This window comes from Cyrtonyx montezumae, unplaced genomic scaffold (genome assembly GCF_038088225.1).
Source record: "Cyrtonyx montezumae isolate F1298 unplaced genomic scaffold, pur_monq_1.0 scaffold_12, whole genome shotgun sequence".
NCBI lineage: Eukaryota > Metazoa > Chordata > Aves > Galliformes > Odontophoridae > Cyrtonyx > Cyrtonyx montezumae.
Window position 1 is genome coordinate 21989549 of NW_027071848.1, and position 18279 is coordinate 22007827.

An 18279-nucleotide genomic window follows, 5' to 3' on the forward strand; every position below is an offset into this window, starting at 1 on the left:
ATTACGAGAAGTAAATTTGTCACATCAACAGAAGGACATAAGACTACCACTGCATTTGCAATAAATCTTCTTGCTTCCTTCCTGAAGAGATTGCTTTCCAGTCACAAAGTGTTCAAGAAAGGCACTGCTTTTCAGTCATCGGGATTGTACTCATGGCTCAGAGAGGGATTATTACTTTCAATTGCAGAATGTCAGAAATGTTCAGATTTGTAGATATCAGCAGTGGGTCCTTTGTAGGCTTGGTTCTCCATGTCTATCCCTTTCACTACCTAAACTTGCTCAGGTGGACTGTACTCTTACATTTATTCCCTAGACTAAGCTGAACCCTCCAGCATAAAGTCTGTGAGGTCTTTCTTATGATTTCCTATGATTTCTACTGCTGCAAATCAGGTTGGAAATGTTTCTGTCCTACTACAATATAAGCTGTCGGACTAGATATCAGGAAGAAATTCTTTACTGTGGGGGTGGTGAGACACTGGAACAGGTCACCCAGCAAGGCCGTGGATACCCCCTCCCTGGAAGCATTCAAGGCCAGGCTGGATGGGGCTGTGAGCAACCTGGTCTAGTGGGAGGTGTCCCTGCCTATAGCAGGGAGTTGGAACTACATGATCTTAAAGGTCTCTTCCAACCCAAACCATTCTATGATTCTATGAAACTACAACAAATGGCTCCCTGTCAGTAGATCATTGGGCATCAATTTCCCACTCTGCCCACAGCAGTTAAGTCATGTCCACGTTGATTTTGTCTCTTAAGTGCAGTTCTATATCTACTAAGATGTCCAAGCACATACCAAAAGGTCCAGGATGGCTTTTCCTTCACAGTCCAAGCATAGGTGTATTGCAGTTACATTCCAATATTAGTAAGGGTCAGAGTTCTTCCGATGTATCCTCACTGTATTTCGAAAGAAGTCTTCAAATTCAGCTCCCACCACTGAATGCCTTTGAAAGCTCTTCAGTAAGTTACTCTCAAGTGATTGGCTCTTCAATTTTTCATTTTCTTATTATTTATCTCAAGAGACCATCCATTCAGAATTTACCTGCTACTACTGTTGCTTTGGTGACTATCTATTGACTTCCAGTAAAAATGAAGGGAACAGCTGGAAGGTTCTGAAACAGCACATCTTACTTGACTTAATACCAGTGCCCAAGCGTGCACTGAATTCCTGCTATCTCCTGTTGTATTTTCATGATGGAAGTATTCCTGAACGTAAATTTCCATGTAAAGCATGAATCTGCAGCTGCAATAGTTGATGTTCTCCAGTTAATCTAGTGGAATTGATTGTCTCTAGTGGGTTTTGGGGCGTCATTTCTAGCAAAAGCTCTAACTCAGTTACCATCGAGGACACACGAGCTCACTTTAACTACTGTATGAACTTCTGCTTTTCTCCCTCTTGTATTCCCTTAAATATATATATAGTGGATATAATGGAAGTAAATATGGCAGCAAATTACAGTATTGATAAAAAGAACGTATTCCTCACAAAGAGAGATTAAATAAATAAGACTCCCTTCTGCTATTCATTTTAAGATATAAATATTCAAGGAAGAATATTGTGGAGGTGCCTTAAATCCTGAATGTTACAGAGACCTTGGATAGGGAACAATGATTCACTGTTTCTCACTGTTTTACAGAGATTCAACCCAACAAAATGTGCTGGCTACACAGATGGAAGGCATTTCATTATCATTTGACATAAAATTGTGATTGCAAGACTCACTACAGCAAAATGATGTCTGTGCCAAACTGAAAAAGAAGTGAAATCTGTGGAAGAAAGGTCAATAAAATTGGCTCTTTGTTATAGCAACTAATGAAGAAAGGCCAGACTAGGAAAAACTGGTAGGATTCAGGAGAAGGAGCAGACCGTTCTTCATTTTCCCTTCTCTTCCCCACAGCTTCACTCCTGGTACTGTTAGAAGCAGATTCCTCACCCAGAAAGGTCATGCCCTAATAGTCCTATAAAAAGCCTCCAGTCTCTCACTTGGGGCTGACACTATGAAATACAAAATAAATAAATAAATAAACGTATTTCTTTTTTGAATAAGAGGACATGGAAGCTTTCATATGAGCTAGTGTTGGCTCTAGGTCTCTATCAGCTGAGTTACCTGCACCTCGCATCTGCCTGCATCTCCTCCTGAGGACTGTGGAGAGGAAGGCTGGGGCAGAGCTAAAAGGTACTGCTGGTGATTTTATTTACCTTATATTCTCTGCTATTTGTAACAGAAGATTAGAAGAATATTTCTTGTACTCTCAAGTGTCTCTTTCACTGATGTGTTTTCTCTTACGTTTCTAATGACACCAAAATGATCCTGGCAAGACAGAAATATAAATTACAAATTCTGTAAAATTAGGGTCCCCTGGGGATGCAGCAGAGCTTTTCTTCCACTTCTTGGCAGAATACTTGGATTTCAACATGGAAAGCTTGCACAGTGGCCCACAGGGACTGGTTCCCAGTGATGAAGTCCGGGAAAATATTGAAGTCACATCTGGTTAAATGTTTGCAACAACACATGGCTCTGTCTCTGAGGACAAAATAGTGGTGAAATGTCAGGAGGTTTTGTAGGAGACATCCTCCTATCAGCTCATAGCATCACGCAGCCGTGCCACAGAGCACCTCCTCAGTGGCATACCTTGCTGTCTTGCCAAGATCCTGAAACGCTCTCCGAATTTAGCTTAGGTCACATTTTTTCTGATTAGCAGGAATAGTCCCTTCTATTAGGACAGGAAAGATTTGCATCTGTCCTCAAAGAGCATCCGCTGGAGAGAAACACGCACCAACCACTGACTCACCATGATGCGTGGGGATGTGCTCATTCATGTTGTGCCTTGAAAGGCATCAGACCATGTTCACATCACCAAGAGGGAGCACCAAGAGTGGCTCATGACCACATTTTCTGTGCTAACTTAACTGGTTTTTACCAGACTGGCTTTGCCAAACTTATGTGTTTCAGAAGTAGAAACCTCTTCTTGCTTTTCTGTAGCCACAGCAAATGTGGACAGGGTTTTTGGCCTTCACTGCTGTGTTGAGAATGGGGCCATCAACCAAAGCTTCTGTCTGAGCGCTCTGTGCGTGGCAGTTTAGCTTTTTCCTGCCTCTCAAAATGAGGTTTAGGGGAGAGGTATTTTTCCTCCAGGATATTTCATCTTCCTCAGGAAAGGCATTTGACATCCGTAATAACATGATGAATGCTAAGGACATCGCCAATGATTCAAACCAACATCTTGCTGCTTTTAGACATTGCCCACAGTTCCCATAAGGAGCTGATAGCTGTGGCAATGGGCATTATCCTCAACTCCTCATGAAGTGGCCAAGAACTTCTGTTTTCCAGCAGAACTATTGCTTTCAAAACATGTCTGCAATAACACATGCAAAAAGAACATGTTTTACTACTATATAAATTTTATGTAGGTTTTATTGTGTTATATATACACAAATTTATGTACAGGTGCAATTGTGTATTTTATATAGTGTGTAATACGTATTGACATGGGTATATAGCATAGATTTTATTTATGTGGTTGTATTTTTACATTATGTAATACTTTATTTATTTGTATGTGATTTTTCAAGGCAGTATCACAAGGGTGAAGTGCTACAAGCTGGGAAGCAAAATTCCAGGTGTTGTGTGCCTGGAAGGAGTCCCAGCAGTTCAAGCCAAGGCCAAAACCTGAGAACACTTACGGTCAGGAAGGCTGATTCGATTTGCCCTGCTGGAAGCAAAAACAGACAACTGGGGGCCTTTAGAGCTGCCCTCCAGATGGTGGTTTCAGTGGTCACAGCTCTGAGGAGCAACAGCTGCCTCCAGCTTGAGCCCCCACAGTTGTGGTCTGGGGAAGGATGCTGGGGAGCTCTGCCCTTACTCCAGACTGCCTTAGGCTTGGAAATAAGCAATGAATGGCAGATGAATGAACTGAGGCAAAGAGAAGTTAAATAACTGAAGTGCTCAGAACACCTACATTTCAGTCTTTTCTATCCTTTTTATGCCAGTAGCAGTGTGGGGGCTGGACTACACTCCCCAGGGCAGTGTTCTCCTTGAGCTGTTCTGCTGGGTTGCCACTCTCCTGGCTCCACTCCTGCTACTGCTGTGAGCTCTGTGGTCACTGGTTGGCCTGGAATGGCCCCATGCCAGGAGAAATGCCAGCTCAGTGAGCATGTCCCCACCAGGGCCAGGGGATGCTGCCAGCCTTGGGGTCACGTGAGCTTTTCTCCAGGTCCCCAGACATGTTAAGAGCCCTTTGGTCCATCTGAGCCCTCAGCATCAGACCTAACTTCAGTTTGCTCCCAAAGTGACCGAACGGACTCAAGGTACGGGGAGCATCCTGACTGGTGAGTGACCAATTTCTGGGTTTTTTCTTGCCACTGTCACACAGTGTTAGGTGGAACTGTTGGTTAATGCAGAGTGAGGGGGAAGAAAGTAGATAAACATGTGCTTCCCAAAGGATGCCTGTGGATTAAAAGGCACCTGCTTCTGGGAGCAGCTTCACAAGGGCAGGCTGACTCTTCAGGAAGATCTGCATTTGAGAACAAACAGTTCTGTCACCATCTCTAATTTATTTCTTTGTTTATTTACTTCTTAACTTTCTGGCAAATAATAATTTCCTTTCCTGTTTCCCGGTGCCACTTCTCAAATGCCTGTGCTGTAAATGTCAGGGGACATGTTTGTCTTTCTGATACAGATCTCGGTAAACTGACCAAAAAAAAAAAAGAAAAAGCAGGAAACTAAAGAAGAAAGAAGAGAAAAAAGCAAAGGGAGGAAAAATCCACCGACAACCCCACACAGCTGCATTTTACAGCCTCCAAAAAATGTTTAAGAACTGGAAGTGAAATCTGTCACAACTGAGCAGGTTTTTACTCAGCTGAGTAAAAACGGCCCTCATGGTATCAGTGTGTTACAGTGAGCAAACAAAAAAAGATGGCCTTGTGTGCTGACAAAATCATTAGCATCAGAGACATAAGAAATTGGATATAGACTGAGCTTAGCTGATTCCTTCTGTTTTTCTTTGCTTGAGTTTCTTCCTCTTTCTCCGCTCCATTAGTTCCTTCCTGTATTTCTTTCACTGCCTGAAAAATGCAGAAAATGTGCCACCTTCTGTTTTTCTCAGCAATTGCACAGTTTCAGAAAAACTGTCCTCCAGGAATCTCCCTAAAATGAGCCCACATGTGTGCACAGGTCCATGCAGGCACACACATGTGAATGTAAACCTACATACATGCATCTCCTAAACCCCCTTGAGCTAGCAGCTTCTCTTTGCACACAGCTTTAGTTACCTGACAGGACAAAAAATATACTCACCTTAGGGTTCTCAAGGGAAACAGAAAGTAGGGCAGCTCAGCCATTGCTGCTGAGAGCAGAAAGGGAGGAGAGAGATGATGCTTGGTCAGATCTCCCATCTGTGCTGAGGTGATAACTGCATTCTTCTGCAGCTTATGCACATGATCTTACATCCATGTGGTCCTGCACTGCCTTGTGTAGAGCATCCAGCCTGCCTGACTCCTCAGACAGGCTGCTTTCAGATATCTTGAGTTGCAGATTGGATTGTTTATTCTTTAAAAGAATCTTAAATACAATTCAAACAACCTTTATTTCTACCATAACCCTGGCAGGAAGGCAGGAAGGATAGCAGCGGAGTGCAAAGTGGAATAAGTAATGAGTGTAAGATAAATATCCTTAGAGGGTGTATTTTTTCTCTGTGTTCTTTTAACCCCAGTGATATGTGTTATGACAGAGGAGACGAAGATCTTCTCTGCCTATTCCTGTGTGCCAGAAAAGTGCTAGTATTCCACAATAGCCAGCCTTATATCACAGAACCTTAGACACTTTAAGATCTGTTAGAAGTGCAGTGAACCCTCTGCTTTTCATGAAATGTATGAGAGCTCTAGGATGATTTAAAGCAATGTTTCCCCCCTCCCTTCTCATCATACGTGGAATTCAGCTGGAACAGGGAATAGGGGCCCCATGTTTTTGAGGCATCCATGCTCCCAGATAAGCTTCTGATCCACAGGGAGTGGAAAGAGAGGAGTGAGTTGTAGTAAATCAGAACATCCTTAAGAGGTGGAGCTGGGTCAGGATTCTGACTACAGTCACCACTTCAGAAAGGACACAGATGAGACAAGCCCTGGTCCTGGCACTGAGCTGTAGTGGTCAGCACAAAACTTTTCATCATGCCTTTCAGGGTTTAACACCATAAGAAGGACGTGGATGGATAGAGCAAGAAGTTCCTCGCCAGCACTAAACTGCTCTGCTGGCTGAGAACACACTGACTTCATAAAAAAATTACTCTAAACATGTCTTGAGCACCATACACTATAACTTCTGCTGTTGCATTCTCATGCAAAGTGATAGGCTGGAGGTTAAAAACCTGGATGGAAACCTGAACTTGTATCCAGACAAGATGGTTTTGGAAACAGTCAAGTAACAGCTATGGAGACGTGATTTTGAGCATCTAGAGGGAGGTATCCCTGCCTATAGCAGAGGGGTTGGAACTAGATGACCTTAAAGGCCCCTTCCAACCCAAATCATTCTATGATTCTATGAGCTGCTCTCAGTATTCCAATGCAAAGTCCACCAGAAAATGTATGTTTGATGCTGTGCTGCCAGTGCGTCACCTGGGACATGTTTGGAAGGGGACGTGGGTCTTCTGCATACCTCTTTTGTATGTACAGGTGTTTAAGCATTTCTTTGGTGAAGACAGGTGCCTGCTGTATGGCAGCCCAGACTGATCTTTAGTACCCATTAACTGCGCTGGCTGCCGTGGACCTCAGCCACGTAGCTCATGCACCAGCAACCTCCATGGGGGAAAGCATCCATGTGTGTGTCCTGACCCAGAACTAATCCCATTACTCCCAGTACTTGGCATAGGCAATAAAAAGGGTCCCCAAGAAGAGAACCTTCAATTTCACAGCTCCTCATGAAACTTCTTTCCTCGGTGGACAGACAACACATCTGACCGCTGGATGGCACCAGGGCTCTATTTTTTTATCAATCACTCCTCCAAATCTCTCCTGATGCCGCTTCACACAGCAGCAGCAGCAGTTCATGGATACTGGGAGGTTTAACAGATTCTTCTTGCAGGATTATCTATCTTAGAGCAGCTTAACATACTATGTGTGACCAGATCAGAGGCACTGATGCTGCCACAACGAGTCAATAGTTTTTGATATCTCAGTGGAAAACACTGAGCAAACCTATGGCAGATATTTATAAAATATTGTGCAAGTAAACACAATGCTTTTATCCACAAAAAATGAAGCTGGGCTTTCTGCCTAAATGTACATCTGCAGTGTACTTACATAGCCAAGCAACTTTAATGAAGACGCCATAGAAAGAGGGGGAAATTTGAATTTAGTGTTGTAATGTAAAAAGTCTGTGAAATGGAAGATAGTCCCAAAATCATTTAAGAAATCGCTTCTGGTGGCAGCAGAAAATGAGTAAAAGCCTATAAGGCAAGGCATAACAGCCTAAGACTTATCTGCTTGACAGTGGCCATAAATTTCATTTGTTGATAAAATAAATGAAAGCATAATTTGTGTTCATATTTTCTCATAGTTTCACTATTTTTTGGATGGGGCCTTGGGCAGCCTGATGCAGTAGGTAGCAGCCCTCCCTGGCCTTAACAGGGGAGTTTAGAGTAGATGATCTTTAAGATTTCTGACCTAATGCTTGTGCCTGGGCTGGGTATGGTACCTACATCTGAAAATATCAAAGGCACATGGTTCATCCATGTGGCTGCCTAAAAAGATGATGGCTGCACAGGGTCAGAGCTCCATGGTAAATGTCTGCAAAAAGAAGAGATCGGCATACACAGACTGTAAGTATCCCACCAAACTGCTGCAGAAGTCATTCTGGTTTATTCTGTTATAAGACAGCAGATGGTCTGTCCACACCTTGGGTAGATACCACAAGTCCTGGCACCAAAATTCTCACTGCTCAGTTATAGCTGAACAGGTTCTCATTTACAAGAATGGATAAACTTTTCTGACACTCATATCCTGTTCCCATACCCCCTTTCTCTTTGAATTTCAGCTTTGAACATTCAAACGAAGTGATCAAAATAAGCAGGACAGCTTCTGATCACTGGAGTTGACCTGAGCTGATTCATGTGTGATGGAGGTGGGCAGAGCCTTCTCCAAGACGTGAGACAGAAGCTCTTGTTCATCGTGTTTCTCAGGGTCACTACATGAACCAACTGCCTTAGATTTAATTAGCAGATCAGAGCAAATGATGGAAAGCTGCTTGGGAAAGACAGGCACACAAATAGCTGTAGTTGAGGGCGTTCCATGCTTTTCTCCTTTTGTTTTGAAACAGTTTTGAACATACTAATACAATAGTATAGAATACTAAATAGTAGCTGATCAAAACACAACACTTATTGCAATAGAGAGTAATATAATGTCAATAGTATAATGCAATTTTCATTTGACCAAAAAAACCCCAACAGCATTATATCTTATCTAGGCTACCTTTACAACATATTAAATACCAAGAAGTAGGGTTTTTTGTTTGTTTGTTTTTCTTGTTTTGATCTGCAGTTAACAAAATTAGATAATTACATGTATCCATTGGGAAAATGAAGGAAGAACTCATAAGAAAATAAGTAAGACTGTATTTTTAGCCTTACCCAAAATCCTGACTCCTTAATAAGAGAAATATCTTGCATATTGGTTTTCCTCTTCTGAAGAGAGCATATGTAGAGAGCAGTAGGTACCCTTAGGAGGGTTAAATTGAAGAACATTTAATAAAATATAGACATTAAAAGGTCATTTTTATCATTGCAAAAACAACTAGAGCCTCTATTAACATTTTAATTCATTACTTATATTCTAGTAAAGGAAAAAAGAATAACTTCAATTTACGTTACTGCTAAGGAGAAGTTACCCTGCTGTGAAGAAGAACTTTTCAAATTAGATACACCCTTCATGGTCTGCTGTTGAAAAAGGATTTACAAATCTAATTTTCTGTATTGTCAGAAGTGAAATATTGCCTTTTGTGTTTGTCACAATTTCCTGAAATTCAGCAGAAGAGTATCTCTGTGCTGCTGATTTGTGAAATGTGAAGTTATCCTTTGTACCTTCCTGCCAGACAGAGTTGAAAGAGGGCAGGAGGCAGTAAAAAAAAGAGTTTGGTCTCGTTACTACTTTGTCAGTTTAAGGAAGAAAAGGCATTCTGGAGGAACTTCAAGCCAAAGAATAAACTTACTGCTAGCACTCACAACACTGTGGAAACCTACAAATTTCAGACAAAGGAGAAGAGCATGTATACAAAAGAAAGCAAGTCCATTTCCCCAAGTTAAGGCTGGCTAGCCTCTTCTTGCATATATTTCAATCTCAGACTGTTGTAGTGAACTCTGGGTCACCTGGAGAATCAATAGCATTCCCAATGAGTAAATATGAAAGGACTTTGACTTAAGAGAAAGGGCAGGCATGAAAGCTATTTTAGGGTGGCTTTCATGTGTTCTCTCTTACAATCATGTGTAGGAGGATTTCAATGAGAGAATTTAATTTTATCACACTATGTTATATTTTAGCATGTAGTAACTACAATCCCAGGCAGTCTAAAGAATCTATGGCACAAGAGAAGCAAAAAAAGAATATTTTATACAAGCTCCAAGAAGTATTATAAAGCCAAAATAATTTTAAGACTAGTTGTATAAATAATTATGGGACTGTATGTACTTGCTCTCATGTGTTAGAGACTGATAAAATCCCTGTTGAATTACAGCAGCTTATAGTAGTTTATATTTTGGACCAAAAAACAAAAAGGACTTATTAATAGTCATACCACACAAGGAAGAAAAAGTGTGCCAATCCAATTAAAAAAGTGAAAGCAAAATGAACCGCTTTTTTAAAGTCCCCTTTAAAAAGCAATCCATGAAAAATGTCTTGGTGTGAGTTCATATGCTGCACAGCATAAATGCAGCCACCAAAGCAAAGAGCTTTTTGTATAGCTATATAAACAGACCTTGCTCCCCTGACAAACTAGCCTGCCCAGACAATGAAATCTCTGATAAAGTCAAGAGCTACAGTGAGATTTTGCAGTGAATTCACAGTTCCTTTGACGTCAGAGGTGGCAAATCTCTGTTGGCTGTGTTACAGACTTCTGCATGTGACGTCATTTCACTTAGGAGATATCCTTGGGAGTTTCCCAAGAAAAAGACACCCAACTTGAAGAAGTTAGTTTTTTATTGTCTCGTTTTGTTATTTGTCTGGAGCAAAAATAATTATTCACTCATATTCATTTCGTGTTCTGTTTTAGAAATTGAGGTTTTCCAGTGCTTGTGTGATTCCTGACCACATATGGCAGCAGTGTAAACCAAGCAGCAGAACTATCTCTAGAAATGGAAGTAGCCATATCATGCTCCTACTCAACTCCATATCATGCTCCTACTCAACTACTGCTGCTTCTAGTTAACTTCTCTATTATCTTCATTTATGTAGTAGTGAAAAGTGTTTAATTTGCCAGACAGTTTTTAGCAAGCCTATTCTATTCCACAGGGAGACCACAAGCCCTGTTCCCAAGAGAGTTTTTCCACAAAACTTGTCTTTTTCCTAAGCACAGACCCTCTTCATGGTGGAAATTTCTGCTTTTCCTCATCAGTCTGCTTGAATCTGGCACGCCAGAGGACCCAAAGGAAATTGTGTGATTTTGGCATGAAACTGAATCAGATTTAACAGTGCATAACTGCAGTGGAAATGAGAGGGTGCAAAAAAGCAAAGTGAAGATCATTTTGTTCTGAGAAGTTTCCATTTCTGATATCCTGTAAACATCTCCCATAGGGTATGGGTTTGGGCCTTGAGGACACTCGGGTACCCTTCCTTACCTTCTCACTGCTGTCTGACAGCTAAGATCAGGTGGAAGCCAGAAGAGCATCTGAAGAACTCATGGTAGTCTCCTGGGCTGCAGAAATAAGATTTCTGTTTTCCTCTGATTTCTTCAGGATTGCTAACTCTTATGGCTGAAAGCAAGTCTCCTTCACCCTAATCCATGTCTTCTGACTTTTTTCTTTTTCTTCTTTTTAATCTAGGACATAAATCCTGTTTTTCAACTGTAAGATCACTCATTCAAGCCAACTGCTAAATGACATAAGAGCAGTGCATGCTATCCTGGCTGTTTTTTTTTTTTTTCCTATTTAAAATACTGGAACAGTATTCATTTGACCCAATTGAATGTCATTAGAATAATGCTAATGAGGCAACATTTTAATAGAAAAAAGAAACTGAAGAAAATGTAGAGCAAACTCTTAGATAGGTTTCTGTCCAGTCATCTTTTCAGCATCACAAAACAACAGTGAGTGTTATCTCAGCCTTATAGATGGAGTTTTTGTACATTTCCAAACTTTATTTTGAGAACCATCCGAGGCTGGTAGGTCCTTTCATGGGGCTTCTTAGTACAGATATCACTCCTACACTGCCAAAATTTGTGTGTCCCAACCAAGGCCCCATGAACAACTGGAGCACTGAGTCTCCCTGTAAGCATGAGTCAAGTGGAATCTCCTAGAAAGTGGTCAGAAAGTTTGATAACTGGTAACATTTCTAACATAGCATTATTTTATATATAATTTGTTTGGTATGAGGGAAAGGACTGAGTCCCTTCAGAGCAGTCAGCTGAATTAAGGAACCTTCTTTACTTCTTATAGAAGAAGTATTAATATAATACTTCCCTCAAGCCTTAGCTATCAGTGATGACAGTCATGTATTTGCCTTACCGTGTTTAGTCCCTGCTGAATTACTATTTTGTTTCTCATGAGTAAATCCTCCTTTTTTACTTCAGCACTTTGGAACACTATTGACATCAAGGGAAGCCTTGATGCGCTTGGTCAAAAGACCTCAATGAATCCAGCATGTTAAACCTGTGGAAGTAACAAACAACATACTAGTAGTATGGTCATTAGCATTATCACAAGCCAAATTTTGCTCTTTCATGTTATGATATTTTACACATTTACTTACTTTTGATGAGCACAGCAATTGCTTTCTCTCTGAACCATGGGACAATTCCTACCCCCACCAACATACTTTCACCTCTGTCACTGCTGTTGCACTGATCTTGTAATTTGTCTCAAGAACCAAAGCTTAAAGCGTTAATCTGAAATGGAATAATTTACCTGTCCAAACCATAAGTAAATACCTATCAGCTTGAGTTGTCTAAATACAATATATTTTTTTTTTTCAAAGCAACACTTGGGCTGAATTTCAGTCTGTTGTCATACCATCTGCTGATCTGAAATTTAAGCCAGAAATAACGCTTGTTGCTACAGTCACTGGTACTTTCTGTGACCATCACTGGACAGAAAGTAATTGTCATCCATTTGTGTTTGACTCAGATGGAGCTACCATACTTCTAATGCGCTTGGTGTAAAATAGTGAACTGATTTATTGACACCATACATCTTCTTCTCTTCCCCTATCTCCCTGTCTTGATCAGTATGGAAAATGTAGAGTTGAGGAGCTTCTTATGTTTGAAGAGCAAGGCAAGTTCTCCTAGGCAAGAAATGGGGAAAGGTGAAAGTCCCTTCACCCTCACAACACAACATGACTGTGGAATGTGAGCAACTGTGGTGAGTGTGAATTCCACTTAGGAATAAAGGGATGATGCCTTAAGGCATCCATTCTAAAAATTAAAGATGCCAGCTTAAATGTGGAATGCTAAAGGGCAGTTTAACTCCAGACCTTGTGGGCAGCCATGTGATCATTTCTGGGATTTCAGCTGCCTGCAGATCAGATGGGCATTTTTCCATTTTTCTGAGTCAACAAAATTGTGTTTGGGAGTCCGTGATCTCCAGGCTTGCGAAAATGAGACATGGGGAGAGTTTCGGTTTCTTCTTTCATCTTTAATCAGAACAGGCTCCTGCACAAACAGTAATGTTTCAGGCATATGTTTTATCTTCTTTTTTTGAGTATTCCATACCCTAAGGCATTGTATGTCTTTTGTGCTGTCTGGAATGCCTTCAGCTGATGTGCCACCTTACATGTTTATGCTAAGATGAGACTAATTATCCTCTGAAAAAACACACGTTCTTTACTACAAAGGAAAATTTGCTGATTAGCTTAGTGACATCCATTTTAATCCCATTTAAATAAAAGGAGTTGAACTGCCATCAAGCACTACAGATGGGACTGAGCTGTACAGACCTAATTCCACTATATTTCTTTTGTGCTAGCTAAACCAGAAGGAGCTTCTCCTATTCTCTGCTGGTCTAGAGAGATGCCTGGAGTTAAATAATAATAATCTAGACAAGGGATATGTCTTTTGTGTTTCTCTTCACTTATCAGAAGTGAAGAGAACCACCTCTTTAGCCGTTGTGCCTTGTTTGGTTTTGAGTTTAACACTGTACCATTTGCGAAAACTTCTCTTTCATGACATGGTGCTTAGTTACTATAAGGTGTGCATAGTAAAGGTGGGAAGAGAATGAATGAATAATCAAATGTAAAACTTCGGCTTAGTCCAGAATGTTTCTCCCCAGGCTATTAATTAGTGCACTGTTAACGTGTCCATCATCATTGGTTGTACAGTTTTGAAAGTTATTAATAAATAACCAAGATGGGTAGTGCTCTTAGCTGCAACATACCATCAGCCAATGCTTTCAATTTGAAAAGGGCAGATTGACGGTGGGCTTTTGGTATTTCTGTTTTGCAGATGCTGTAGTTTTACCATGGAAAGACTGGTATTTTTGACAAGCTTTTGTTTGCTGCTAACCAGTGCACTGCAAAAACCTTCGTAAGTATATTTTAAAATTAACTTTTCATTCATATCATATCATCTGAAACAGAAAGTAGGAAATGCTCTTGGTCTTGATAGAGAAGGGCAGCTGCTGAGCACTGCTCTCTTTGTGACAAGGCCCAAGGGAATGGCATGGAGCTGTATTAGTGGAGGGGTAGCTGGAGAGTAGGGACAGGTTCTGCATCAGAGAGTGGTGGGCATGAAACAGGCTGCCCAGGAATTAGTTCAAGGAAATATGGTCTGATTTTTGGGTGGTGCTGTGTGGAGCCAGGAGTTGGACTCAGTGATCCTTGTGGGACTCATGGTATTCTATGACTCTATATGAAGATGCATGAATTCATAGTATCAGGTACATTATGAATCTCATAATACAGGAGTTTTGTATCTGTAGGGGTTGATCTTTTGTAGGGCCTAATTTGTAATTATTTGAAAATTTGGGGATCGATATGAGAGTATCTGCCTTCTTTTGACATATCTAGCAAGAGTGGTAAGCTAGGTAACTTCCACAAGGCCCTTTAAACCTCAACTGTTCTGTGTTAGTGGAACTTACAAATCAGTTTTTCTTTAATAATGTCTAGATAGTGTGTTATGCAAAAAACAGCCTATGTACTTGTCAATCTATTCCTGTGTTGTTTTTAGATTTCTCATCACTGCCCCAAATGTGGTTCATTTGGGTGTACAAGAGACAGTAACTGTTCAAGTTCATGGAGCACAGAGCCCAGTTCATGTTACTGCATATTTCAAAGATGAGGCAAAAAATCGGCTGTTATCAGAGAGGGTCAACTTTAACCTTAACCAAGGGAACAACTACCAAGAGATAAAAAAAATAGTGGTAAGCAATGATGTAAATGCTTAAACTGGGAATAAATCATAATTTGTGCAAAAAATACGTTGGAGCAGAGATAACATTGATTGTTAGAGTGAAACGGGAAAACATCAATATCAGTAGTAGTAGCACTCCGTTAATCCAATAAGCTAATAAAGTGATGGCTTGTGCTCTTCTGTGCCTAATCATCAAGCCCAAGGTTTTGTCATATGGTAATGAAAGATCTTTTCATCACTGCAGATCACTGATGAAATTAAATTTTTAAACTTTTTTTTTTTGGTCATTCTTCAATAGATCTATGGCATTTGGGGGTTGTGTTCTTTTGATTGATATTGTTCATTTGAAGGAATTGTTTTTCACCTGGAAGTGTAACAGTGTAATCCTTCAGCTGTTTTCATGGCCTTATCATTTCCTTGACCATCATATGAAACGGGAAATCTTGAAAAATGTGCAGTCTCTCAGTTCAAAGCATGTAATATTTCTGCAGACATTTAAGTTGATTAATTCTGCTTTACATCATTTGCTTCAGGCACAATTCTTTGACACAATTCTTAACATTTTGTTCAGTAGTACTGATTGACACCATTCAGTTGGAAATAACACACATCAATACTCTGTTTAGCTCTGTTTATTTACAAAGTGATGTGTGTCCAACCTTTTGGCATGCCTGGGCCACACTGAGTGAAGAGGAGTTGTCTTGAGCCATATATAATACAGTTAATGTATATAGGTAACCCTTTTTTTTTTTTAATAAATTTCAAATGTTTTGAAATGTATACCATTTTTTCCTGAACTTTACTTTTATCTGTACTTTAGATTTTATCTTCAAGCATTTAACTTAGGTTACTTTCATGAGAAAAAAAAAAGTGGCTATTAAATTCACAATTCAGTGAATTTACAAATTCTGAGGAAAAGTGAATAAATATGGTATAGTGTGTGTCTTGTATAAACCTGCCTTTAGCATGCTTGGATTAGCAGATGATTATAACTTGTATATTCCCCCACATTGTCTGAATAGCAGAAATACTAATCAAATTCATATTGCAAAACTACTGAAAAATATGTCACAAATGATTTTATACTTCTTGTGAGCTTTCTGAGATGTTGAAAATTACAAAATTTGTCAGCACCACATGAGTGCTTTGGATTTTTCTTCAGCAGTGAATGTGTTAAATTATTAAATTATTTTATGATATAAGCCCAAGTTTAATAATCAAATCAGAAAACTTACATCTGCTTAATAATGCATGCCTTTACAGGCACACACATGTGTAGGTAGGTTGAAATATTACTATCAGTCACTACTTTTCACTCTTTTTACTTTCCAAATGGCACAAACGTGTGTACCATATAATACATGAGGGTTTCAATTCATCTGTGTGTGTGTGGTGGGGGTAAGAGGCAGAGAATGCACTGAGTCCTCCCATCCACAGCATTCCACTGTTGCCAAACAGTCTGTGTCCAAGTTAAGTGCAATTAACTCTTGAAAAAAATATCATTAAATATCAAATGATATTAAAAGTTTACAATCTTGTGGGACTGCAGAAGTAGCTGTCAAGGGTCACGCATAAACTGTTGGCTGGACACACCTGCCCAAAGCTAAAAACTGAGGTGTCAAATCAAGTTCTTCTTCAGAAGGATGTTTAGAAATGTATTAAGCTGCATGAGCTACAGTTCTGACCTCATGTACAAGATTTAAGCAAAGATACAGATCCAAAATGACATGGTAGCTGAAATTAAGCACGCGTGTAGACTGAAGAAAGGTCATTAGGCTTGTGCTACTGCTGTTGGACAGGAGATGGAGGAATAGATATTAATTCTACTTACAAAGAAATACTCAATATGAATGACAAAATTGAGTATCTTCTGTTGAATCGTGCTTCGACTGATTTTGGCCATCAGCTGTGTAACTCCAAGATTACCAGGTCCGTGTCTGATACTGTGGGGTTCTTCCTTTCATTATCTTCAGGTCAAGCCAGGAAATCTCCAGCAAGATACGTTCAAGAAGAGTAGAAGTCCACATATTCTGCTTGTCACTGAAAGCAGGGAGCTTCATAAGCAGACTGCTCAAAAGATCCAGATCCTGCTGTCCTCCAAGAAGGGCTACATTTTCATTCAAACGGACAAGCCTATATATACACCAAATTCTAAAGGTTAACCTACAAATGCTGCACTTTAGATGTCGAATATAGATGTTACGTGGGCATGATATTTTTAAATAAGAGCAATAATGACTCAATCCTATCTAATGTAATTCCTTGTCTTTTGGCCACAGCTGTCAGATTACATTTGTGTTCTGCAGCCAGGGTTTTTGCGGGGTCTGCACTGCGTATCACAGCAAACCGCGTGGAAATGACAGGAGTCAGAAAGTCTTTCTCTTCTTACAGTGGGAGCAAAAACAAACAAAGGCTTGTTCATGCTCAGAAAACTTCTCTTTCTGAGAAGAAAAAAAAACCTGTAAGAATTATTCCTTCTGTTTGCAGTGTCAGCAATCCATTGCACTTTAAGACCACAACAGTTTTGTTTGTTAACAGTTTAGGTAAGTAGCAAGAGAGGGAGGTAAAACAAATTCTTAAGTGTTGCTGTAGACCTTGACAGCAAAGGAATTGTAGATGGGTGAAGCTCCCTGCATGGTTTTCAGAAGTGGTTTCAAAATGGTATGAAGAAATGTAAAATTCAAAATACAGAAGAATGCAATACTTTGCAATTCTTTTTTTTATTATTATTATTTCTTATAGTTCTGTTTTCTGAAAAGAAGTATTTTATCCTAAAGTCATATGCACATCTCTTTTCCCAACCAACAACACATAGAACAAGCAGAAATCACCTCAAGTTGCACCAGAGGAGGTTTGGATTGGATATAAGAAATTATTTATTCACTGAAAGGGTTATGAGGCATTGTAACAGGCTTCCCAGGGAAGCAGTTGAGTCACCATCCCTGTAGGTATTTAAGACACATAGGGGTGATGTTCAGGGACATGGTCACGTGTAGACTTGGCAGTGATAGGCTAATGGTTTGAGTTGGTGACTTTTAGGTCTCACAACCTAAATTTCTATGCCAGTAGTAGAAAAGCAAGAAAATAAATATGTGAACACATTTTCTTCTTCTGTTAAACAGTAAGATACAGGATCTTCATTCTGGACAATGCTATGAGACCTTTGGAAGATACAGTTACAGTTGCTGTACTTGTGAGTATACAAAAAATACTTTTAATGGGTGCTTCTTCAGCACAGGCATTATGAAAGTCTTCCACAAATAGCACAAGAGTAAAATTGTAGCTATAGCTCCTCTCTTTTCCTTATCACTGTGTACATATTGTGAGATATAATTGTCGGTGCATGGATGGAGGGGCAAAGCATGAAAATTAAGGTCAGAAAACCTTAATTAAGTGTTTCTTCCTTAGGATCAGTATATGAACTTTTCTTTTTTAATCTCTGGTTTATGTTTGCTTGTTTTCACTCTCTCAACAGAATTCCAAAGGGATGGTGGTTATGAAATCAGAACGGAAAATAAAAACAGTGCTCAGTGAAAATTTTGAAATACCTGACATTGCTGAGTACGTGACTATGCCTTGTTCATTAAAACAATTCAGATGTCCAAATACCTCTTTCTTTGGGTTTCCTTTAGGGCCTTCATCCTGGTTTTAGTATTAATACAGTGTGATTAGAAACCTGTATTCTGCTACGAAACAATTGAGCAAACTGCTTAACTCTCTGCCTCAATCGTATGACTGCATC

The 18279-nt window shown here is 39.9% G+C and overlaps 1 protein-coding gene across 2 annotated transcripts in view; it reads left to right on the forward strand.

Moving 5' to 3' along the window:
* The first annotated feature begins 4306 nt into the window (after positions 1 to 4306).
* LOC136044756 (complement C4-like) overlaps positions 4307 to 18279 on the forward strand; it is a 49301-nt gene continuing 35328 nt past the window's right edge. The window contains exons 1-6 of one of the 2 annotated variants that reach the window (XM_065730254.1): positions 4307 to 4324; positions 13632 to 13712; positions 14355 to 14547; positions 16511 to 16694; positions 17660 to 17730; positions 18013 to 18098. In XM_065730254.1, the coding sequence (XP_065586326.1) occupies positions 13648 to 13712; positions 14355 to 14547; positions 16511 to 16694; positions 17660 to 17730; positions 18013 to 18098 (599 nt within the window). In that variant the 5' untranslated portion in view covers positions 4307 to 4324; positions 13632 to 13647. Of the gene's footprint in view, positions 4325 to 12195; positions 12289 to 13631; positions 13713 to 14354; positions 14548 to 16510; positions 16695 to 17659; positions 17731 to 18012; positions 18099 to 18279 lie in introns of those variants that run through there. The other variant, XM_065730253.1, reaches the window with a different exon arrangement.